Source organism: Aptenodytes forsteri, unplaced genomic scaffold (assembly GCF_000699145.1).
Source record: "Aptenodytes forsteri isolate BGI_AS27 unplaced genomic scaffold, ASM69914v1 Scaffold426, whole genome shotgun sequence".
NCBI classification, from domain to species: domain Eukaryota; kingdom Metazoa; phylum Chordata; class Aves; order Sphenisciformes; family Spheniscidae; genus Aptenodytes; species Aptenodytes forsteri.
The window spans coordinates 1077275-1087586 of NW_008794010.1; the positions used below are offsets into that span (position 1 = coordinate 1077275).

General features: G+C 36.3%; 1 protein-coding gene across 1 annotated transcript in view; it reads left to right on the forward strand.

The window, feature by feature from the left end:
• ULK4 (unc-51 like kinase 4) overlaps positions 1-10312 on the forward strand; it is a 261157-nt gene that overhangs the window by 155542 nt on the left and 95303 nt on the right. Inside the window, exon 31 of the mRNA XM_009290482.2 lies at positions 7931-8036. Within this exon, the coding sequence (XP_009288757.2) occupies positions 7931-8036 (106 nt within the window). The remainder of the gene's footprint in view (positions 1-7930; positions 8037-10312) is intronic.

A 10312-nucleotide genomic window follows, 5' to 3' on the forward strand; every position in this document is an offset into this window, starting at 1 on the left:
GTGGACCTCCATGGGCTGCAGGGGGACAGCCTGCCTCACCATGGTCTTCACCATGGGCTGCAGGGGAAGCTCTGCTCCAGTGCCTGGAGCACTTCCTCTCCCTCCTTCACTGACCTTGGTGTCTGCAGAGTTGTTTCTCTCACATGTTCTCACTCCTCTCTCTGGCTACAATTGCACAGTTTGGGTTTTTTTTCCCTTTTAAATGTGTTATCCCAGAGGCGCTACCACCTGGTTGGCTCAGCCTTGGCCAGCAGCGGGTCCATCTTGGAGCTGACTGGCATTGGCTCTATCAGACACAAGGGAAGCTTCTAGCATCTTCTGACAGAAGCCAGCCCTGTAGTCCCCCTGCTACCAAAACCTTGCCACACAAACCCAATACAATGACTATATCTCCCTTCAGCCCAACTAAATTATGGCAGGGAAAAAGCATTCTTTCCTTGTTCAGACAGGTTCCATTTCTCTGTGTTTCTTTGTCAGTCCATGGCTTCTAATTCAACACCTTTTTCTCCAGCACAACTGAGTTTAAGTCTGAGTATGAAGAATAAAACATTCAATTTGAGATTAAGAGGGACAATGGATATTTTTCCTATCCCTTTCTAGTTCCTCAGAAAAGTCTAGTCTTTCCTCAGTTGTTTTTTTTTTCAGTTGTTAGGGAAAATGTTGGGAAAGGTGTTTCTTGCACACCTCAGTAGGTAGTATAATCGCTGAGTCAGTCTCAATTTCTGCTTTTAACTACTAATTTAGCAACTAGTTAGTGATAGAGAAGGGAGAAGAGACAGAGACCCATTTCTTAACAGTTGATGATGGATTTGGGAATGCAGAGTTAAGGAGACCAATGTTCAAATCCCTGCACAGCCCAATTCCAGCAGAGACTTGAAACTAAATTTTCAGTATCCTAGGTGAGTGCCCTAACTTAGTACCCTATTCAGCATATGTCTGTCTCTATTATTTTAAGCAGAAATTCCATTCTGAACCCTTCAAACGTTTTCCAGTCAAAAATTTCAGTATGATCCTTTGGATAAGTCTAATGATTCTATGTTCTCTAAATTAAAAAAGCCACCAGCAAATTCCCCAAACTCATCTAAACTTCTTTACTTGTAATGGCAAAGTGTCTTTTACATCAAAGCAAAATCCATGTGGAAAAAAAAGATGTCAGTTGGTTGGTATCTGTCATTCTGAAGTTGTTTAAGAACTAGCTTTTAATTAATGCTGAAAATGCAAGTCTGAGAAATGTATATTTTGGTATGGAAATTTCTTGGTGTAATGGTTGATTGCAGCTCAATCAAGTGACTTTGCAGTTCAGATGCCTCACTGATACTTGAGACTCTCCAAGGCATCTACAGATTTAGGATACTAAATATGAAGTTACTGCTGTGGTGGTATCAATTACTTCTAGAGCTTCATTGCTTCAGAACATACCAGCATGAATGCTTCCAGGGTGCCGGCATCTTCCTTGATATGAGGAAGTTTAATTCTCCAGAGTAAGATATGTATATAGCTTCTTTTCCATACTGTCTCTTCAGTCTTGAGCAAATTTTTCTTTTAAAGGAGTTTCTGAGTGTTATTTACAATGAATAGCTTTAATACTCAGGATGCTAATTGCTTGGATACTTCTTTGTAGGTAATGGGGAAAATTATGTTTTTATAGGAAATTGTTTCAGAGTGTCCTCCCTGTGAAGGAGTCTGACTCTACTTGAGAGAGGAGTCTTCTCAGGCTCCCTCTGTTGACAGTAAAGAAAATTTCCCTTGAGAATGAGTTCTTTCCCTGAGGTTTTCAGGAGCAAAAGGAGAAGCTTTGAGGTTTCATTGGTGCCAGAAATTTAGGTGCAATTCTGTAGGAAGAAGAAATGGCATTGCATTTAGAGATTTGCTGCTGAGTTGCTTTGCACTTCATCTGTAACAGTGAATGTAAGATTGCATGGCTGGTTATTGTTTTCTGTGTTGTGCTGCAAGAAAATTTATCCTGTCTTTGTCCAAAAATTAGATAAAAAATGGTACATGAATTTCACTGAATTGGACCATTAGTTTCCTGTTGTTGGTTAGTTGGTTCCCCCCCCCAAGATGACTGATTCACTGAAAATTGACTAACAGAAACTTTCATGCCAATAAGTGATTTTTTTTTTTTGGTCAGATAAATACAAAGTAAAAGCAAGGACAAAAAGGAATTCTTACTCAAGATTTGGGACAACGGTAGCTTACACTATAAAAATTATATGTTAATTTTAAAAGTGTATTGATATCCTGGCAACTTTCTCTTTTCATCATGTATAAAGTAGTACTGGTGACAAGCCTTCATACGGATTCCCTCTTAATAACCTTGAAGATTGTCTACATCTAATTCTGAACAGATTTAAGTATTCTTCTCTTTATATAGTTTATAAATCTCATGCTTGCTGATATAGGACAGGCTTGTAATCCTTAACTCGCTACTTAAATTTTCCTCCTTGGATTAGCATGGTTTATTCAACTTCCACAAGTTTGAAACATGAAGTCGTTCTCCTAAAGGAGGAAAAGTAGTTAAGCTATTAATAGGTGGTGTTAAAAATACTGTTCTTGTTCACATGTCCATTCTTTGAAGTTGTATTCTCACAGGATTTGGGAATAAAATGAGAAGAGAAAGGACACTGGCCTTATTTATATTTTCAGTTCTTAATGTTTGTTGTACAAAAGAAGTACTTGTATGATCTTGACAGAAGCTGGTTTTCTAAAAGTAACAAATTTCAACTTTTCATTCTACAGAAACAAGGTTCTTTACAGCTCTGTTTGTTGTAAATGTCACCTTTCCTCCTTATGCCTTGTGAGATCCTGACCATTAACACAGATAAAATTGCATGCTTGTCTCCAAGATAACAAGGAATTTGTGGAAGTGAAAAGGATGTAACAAATGAGTTCCAGAATAAAAAGAAAGATTGTTATGTCTCTGAAAATCTGAACTCAGGTATGGCAAGAGAATGCACTTGTAAATTGATATACTTCTCAAAAATGGATGTACTTCTCAAAAAGTATCTTGTGAAGTTTTGCATCGCCTGCTGCAGTGGGTAGGAGAACAAAATCTAAGAATAACACTACTGCTTTCTGTTGATTGGTACTTGACATCCTAGGTTTTTATTAATGGTATCCTTTCTCCTTCATCAGTCCTTCAAAATTACTACTGTTTCCCTGTCGTCGATTGACTTTGGCTAAGCACTTGGTGACTAAGAATACAGATGATCATCTTTTTTTTTTTTTTTTTCCTTTCAAAAATTCCAACAGGAATTTCTGTGAAATTTGCAAGACTTCTGATCTTCATGTGTGGACTGAATGTATCACTGTTGCGATACATCTGAGAAGCATGATCATTCCAGAAATTGGTTGCCAGATTAGTAGTTGCTCCTTATTGTGTGACAATACCCGGAGGAAAATATTTGGAAATACTAGCTCTGCTAGAACTGTGCTTTTTGAAAATGACTGATTTTTGAAAAGCAGAGTAGCAAGAGGCATGGCTGTGCTTACGTCTAACTTAAATCATCAATAAGGAGAATAGTATTACCTTAATGTTAGAGATCCATATTTATAAGCTTTCAGTTTATGCATAACTCGTCTTACGCATCAAAAGCCACAAAATGTTAAAGACTAGATTAGCCAACTACGTACATAGCTGGATTAAATTTGTTTCTCAGTGGGCTTCCTTTTGTGATTGAAGAACAGTGCATATGCTGCTGCGAATGTTCCTTGCAGGCTGCATGCTAATAATACCGTTTCATACAGAAGGGTTCTACTATTATGTCCAGAAAAGTTTCTGATCCTCTATTTCATATATACAAAGTAATACAGTATATGAAAATATGCTAGCTTGAATGCAATATTAAACTGCGCTCTTGTTAGAGGTCCTTGTTAGCATCAATGCTTTGATTTATTTTATCTCAACTATACTGTGCCAAAGAATCATCATGTAAAAATGGCATCTTCTAGTAAATACAATTTGGATATGGTTCATTTCTATAATTTTCTTCTTTAAATGGATTTAGCGTATGAAAAATCAAGCCTCCATCTTGTTACATCCCCTTATTTACCTAACTTGCATTCATAGGTCATATGTAAGCTTGAGGAGGATGAGCACCTTTATAGTTAAAGTTTAATCACTCTGATTACATTGAATAAGCAGTAGTACTGTGGTATATAGTGATCCTTAGATTTAATTACAGCGTATCTGTAAACATAGCGTTTAGTGCATTTTCTTCTGGATTCTTAGATGCATGAGTAGGAGGCACGTATATGAAGTCTCCCAAATTGGTAACTTCTTATCACAATTGCTATCTCTTTTGTTATCTAAAATGTAATTAAAATACTGTAGTTTGCCTATACTGTTTTGAGTTCTAATCCACTTAAAGGAAGAGAAATGGCAGCTTTAGCCATAGTATCTTGCCAAGATTCATACTCCCACTTTGCTAATTCACACCTTCTTACCTAACTGGCTTTAAAAAAATACTTCGACTGATTTCTTTTGTTAACGTACAACCCTTCAAAAGTAGAATGAAAAGTTTAATGGCCTAAATACAGTGCAGTCCTATTTGAAAAGCCTGATTTATCTTCTGTGGTTCCTTTTTTTTATACTAGTATTTCCTTGTTATGCCCTTGGTATTTCATAGCTGTCCTTTTTAAGCACTGAAGCAATTAGTTTTGAGAAGGCTGATTCTTCAGGGTCCAGTGCTTTCTTGCCTTTCATTCGCCGAAGCTGTACATTTTAATGAAGTTGTTTCATCTGTGTTGCCAAACACTAGAATTTTGCTGCTTCAATTCTAATTATTTCTGCTGGCAAATGCTATGTTTTATTAAAGCTGTCAAGTGCACTGTTCATTAAATGTCCATAGTCTGTGGTGCTGTGCACACAAATTAGATCAGCTTTGCTCCTTGATAGATTATGAAGAAGTTAAATATTTTTATATAAACCTCTAAAATTGAGTCTAACAGCAATCAGTGATGACTTAGATCAGTAAAGCATACCTGTAGCTTCTTGAAACCTAGTATTTTGTCAAAAACCATCTATGATACATACGTTAAAACTTAGTAGTACAGCTGCGTATACTGTTTGTAAGTTTATTTTATTCATTAAGAGATCATTTTCCTTCCTCAAGATATCTACGTTGCATCTTGAATTCTAGTTTATATGTGTTTAGGGTAAGATAAGTTTTGTTACATATGCTTTGATATAAGTAAAAGCGTCAGTGCTAGTCTTTCAGTAGAGGGTTGTATAGTGTAATTGATCTCCATTAAAAGCAAAGATGGCTTCATTTTAATGTTACTAACCTGGTGAATGCAAAAGATTGCTATCATAAGTAACTACCAGCTTCTCTTGTAATTGCATATCTCAACAGGGAATTTTACTAGAAGATGTTTACTTCAAACATATGGGGCAATAATAGAAGTATTGTACTTGCAAAGAAAATATTTGAGTCAGCTCTCATTTTGGCACTTGCGGATTTTTTTTTGCTTTTATTAATTTTATATTCTCAATGTATGTGTCATTATCTTCGATAACACAAATAGGCATTCATGTTATTAATGTATTGTTTTCTAAATGTTCTTTAGGAGGAATTAATAAATATTGTGATGATAGACTACCAGATAAACACGTTGTTGATCTTTTGAAAAAATGTTTTTCTTACCCTTCAGCTACCTGTAGGAAATAACTTCAAATTTATTTTTAGTACCATGGCTTTATGGTATCTTTTTTCTGTATTGGTTACCTTATCTTTGGAAGAATGTAGTGTTTACACTTTCCAACATTGCTTTTAAATTTATCAGGCTATATTTTAAACCTTCAGAGGAACAGAGATTTTTTTTGTAGTCTTTATAGAAATCATAAATGACATCTCAGAGTGCTATGTAAAGTAAATAGAACTTTGGGGCGCTTGGACATATATTTTTTAGGGTTTGGTAGGAAACTACAGTTCTTCAAAGCCTGTGCGCCACTCTTCCTTGTCTCTTCTCTTTATGATCCAGTTTAAAGTGCTCTAGTAAGAATAGAAAATTCATACAGCCTGAAGTTGAATAGGAGGCTGTGTATGTTTATATATTTCTTTATCTGTTAATGTATTATGCCTTATCATGTATATTTCATGGTATTTACAGGAAATAATAGCATTTAATTTTAGTTTTTCAGTGCAGAAACAGAAATTAATGCTCTCAAAGCAACCATCTGAGCCTCTGCCTGGCAAAACCTTTCCTTCAGTAGTTAAATGTTTAAAGGAAAACATTTGTTCTTCACATAGCATAACCCTGTATACCACTGTAACTGAGGACTTTCCAAAGTGGCACTGAAGATGCATTTCACAGCATCCTGAATTTTATCAGACTAGTCAAGAAATAAAAATCAGGAGTGTCTCACTTGAGATCTTGTAACCAGTTACGTGATGTTTCCAGACAGGGATTCAAATAGTGTGGCTTAGCCTAAATGCAGCGCTGATGACTTAGTCCTGGCCCAACCCAAAAAGTGGCTTATAAACTAGAGATATCACTCTGAATGCCATTCACAGGTTGACTTGAAGTGAAATCTTGGAAAAACAGTAAAATATGTTCTTTGTGATTGCTGCTGGCTAGCAGTCAAGCAGCCTAATTCTGCACCAGCTATGGTATTTAGATAGTCAATAAGATTATCCCAAAGAAGGATAGATTGCTCTTGTTGTTTTCAAGCATACATCTGAGACAGAAGGTCATAAATACCTGAGCAAAGAGGTGTAGAAAATAAACTGTTTGTGGCCACCAGTGCTCGTCTCCTAAAGGAACTTTCAGGGAGAGTGTTCCTTGGACTGTATTCAAGGTCTGAAGTAATTTTTGTAATCTGAAATACTTAACCCAACTTCAGACCAATAATCTTTTGTCTTGTTCAACTTAAAATTTAACTTTTTTCAAAGGCCTACTGTCAGACAGGAGATGGATCAGAATAGGTGGCATATTCTGTGGCAGTGAAGTAGTTGACTGATATCAGTATACCGAGAGATTTTTTGGGAAAGGGAAGCGTGGAAGTCACCTAAGTGCATGTGAAAAGTCTACAATACATGAAATATGACAGGTTTTTCTTAATGTTGTTATTTTCACTTTGGATGTATGTTTCTATTTGGCTCTGAGTCTGAAAAATTGGATAAAATATTTCCTGAACCTTCTAGGGAGATTTGAAGTGTATTCAGGCTTTTTAAGCTTCTCATATTTTTGGCTTCTTGGAAGTTACCTGAGTTATTACTGTTACTAGTGTGAATAAATAAATATTTTGATTGCACTGCCTTATCCACACTTTTCAGGTTGAGTGTGCAAGTGTGTTAACTACAACAGAAGGAAAATAATTTCTTTATAAACCTTGATGCCTTCCTCTTATCAGTTTAGTCTCAGAAAATTGTGAAAAATCACTGAAGCAATCATCAAGCATAAGAAAGACATCATGAGTGATACAATTCGATGCAGAAATAGGTCTTTAATGTGCATGTGAAATTAATTTTATACTTATGAATGTATACAAACAAAACCAACAAATAGATTTTATGACTTACTGTGGGTTATCAAGCTGACACTGAAAAGAGTAAAATTAATACCATTAATAAAAGAAATACCATACAAAGGGAAATGTTCATGGTTCTGAATATATAGAGATTAGATTGATAAAGCTCTATGCCATTTCTAAAAGTCCTAAAATTTTAGACCTAACTAGGAACTCTTTCAGTTCAAAAGAACATGGGAGAAGTTTTGGTCCAAGATTTTAGATTTGGCTCCCTGAAATTGATATTCTCTACTAAGATATTTGGCTGGTTTTCCAGTATTTTAAATGTTGAACTTTAAGGGATTGAGAGAGTATTGCTTTTGTATTACTGCGTATTTGGAAGGGAACAGTTGTCTTCTAACCTTGCAAAAGGAAGACCAGATTATTTTTATTTTGGGGTTTTTTTTGTTGTTTTTACAGGAACACCAAGACAGTATACTTGGGAATACAATGCAAACTGTGATCGCCTTACTGAATAACATGGTCGCTAATAAAAACACAAACGTGATGTTACTCTTTGAAGAAGGTATGTTGTCTTTATCTTTATTCTCCTTACTGTAGATGTTTCCCAGTCTGTTGTAATATCTGGTACTGTGTGAAACTGTAGACTTGTATGTATTTATATTCTATAGTGGTTGTTAGATAATCACATTGTAACCAACTGGCACTCCTCATCACTTCATATATCTCCCTTACCGATTTGATTATAAATTTAACTTTTAGAAAGCTGTTCCTCCAAGAAAATGTGGTTACAAAAGAATTACTGACTGAAAGTTACGTTATGCACGTGAAGAATGGCTTTGGAAAGGAGTGGGCTAGAGCTCTGACCATAACAGTGCAGAGTGCAGGCAGAGAGCGCCTCTGCAAGTTCTTCCTTTTCTCACTGCTCAAACCTGTGAAGGGATAAGCTGTACAATATTTCTGCACTTTTTAAAAATCTAGCTTCTGTTCCAGTCCAGTGATGTAGACTAATGGGGTGGAGCCCAAACTGACCATGAAGTCTTAGTCTACAAAGCATTCCATGTCTTCATTTCACTATGTTTTATTATCAAATCTCCTTTTATTTAGAAATTGGTTCTGGTTTACAAAATGAAGAGAAAGTTTCTGCTGTTGGAAATCTATATAAATTTAAAAACTTGTTTAGAAATATACACATTGATAGCATTACTTTTGTTTATTGTTAATGAGTGAGTGACGTCCAGCAATACAGATCTACGCTACTGTTTGTACTATTTGTTTGGAACAAATCAAAGACCTAGATTACTGGCATAGCAGTATATAGCATATTCCAGAAGGAAAAGGAAGAAATTTGGATAGAGAGACAGTGAAGAGACAGCTAAGTCTCTTGTGAAGCCAAGAGTTGAGAGAAAGCCTTTTATAAGTCTCCAGGAAAAGGTTGGGTGGGGTGTGAGGGGGAAACTTCATCAGTGTAGCTTTTCTATAGTCATCACATCAGAGAAGGAGCCAGATGAGATATAGTATGATTAATGGTTTAAGTATAAACACTGATGGTGATTAGCAAATTTGAAGAATTGGATCTGCCTTAGATACGCGATTAAAAAAAAAAAAAAATCAGAACATGTACCAGCCTAAAACTCCATCAAGATTGGTAGTAGTGGTCATGCCCTCATTTTCGTAATTACCTTAGCAGTTAAAGCACTCACCCAGAAAGCAGAAGAGCTGAATTCCTGGTCCTTTTTACTCTGAAAGCATTGAATGGACAATGCCATCATTCAGGAGACGAACTGGAACTTGACATTGAAGCTAATAACATGCTCCTCTCCTCTGTTTCAAATAGATCTACTCTGAAGTTAGTGGTGTGAGAATAGGGCCAGAAGAAAAGAAAGAAGAGGAGAATATGACTGAATTGGAGAGGGATGGTTCATAGGATTCTGATTCTTTGGTTATTTCTCAGCAAACTGCCTATCACACTTAGAACTGCTTGGGGTTTCTTGGGTTTAGATGTATGTGCTGCTTTTACTATCTTTGGGCACATCTGCTCTGTGTCGGGCAAAATCCTAAGCTAGCACTAACCTGAGCTGCAACAGGATAACTTATTATAACTGCACTATGACATGCAAAGTTAGCTCAAGTCCCACAAGCACTGTAACCATGTAATTGGCATGCCTTACTTGAAGTAATATGCTCTGCCTTTCTGCATGGCAAATTAGGTGCAAAACTATTTAACATGACAAAATTGCATCCATTCCCTAAATATCCCCTCTTTATTGTCTCACAGAGCAAACTCCCATGTACTTTTTATGCTGCTCGTAGTATATCAGTGCTCTTTCACTTCTCATCTGCTCCAAAAATAAAATGCATCTCTTCCATCATGCTAGTTTCCCAATTAAGGAAGTGGGATAGAAACATTATTCAAGTCTTTTCTCTTTTCCTTGTGCTGTGTCATAAATGACTCCAGCAATATTTTCAGACTATTAGTGATAGGATAACACTAACTTGGGCTCACTGAACTTCAGCATCCTGACTAGGAAAAACAGCACAGCAGCCAAAAATAATTTATCTCAAGTAAAATGTCCCCATCTTCTGTCATCCCTTTTCCTCATTGGCTAATCTTCAGAGTACTGAAAACCTGGATTTTGGCCAGTGCTTTGTTGATTAAGGGCCTAACTGTCAAGTAAAGAAGCTCTGAAGTTTGGTTTGCAACAATGCTATGAAGGTATTGATCTTGTAATTGTAGACTGTAAGATTTTCTTTGAATGAAAAAGGGAGAAAAGGAGGATCCGGGGAACTGCAGGCCTGTCAGTCTGACCTTGGTGCCAGGGAAGGTTATGGAGCAGATCA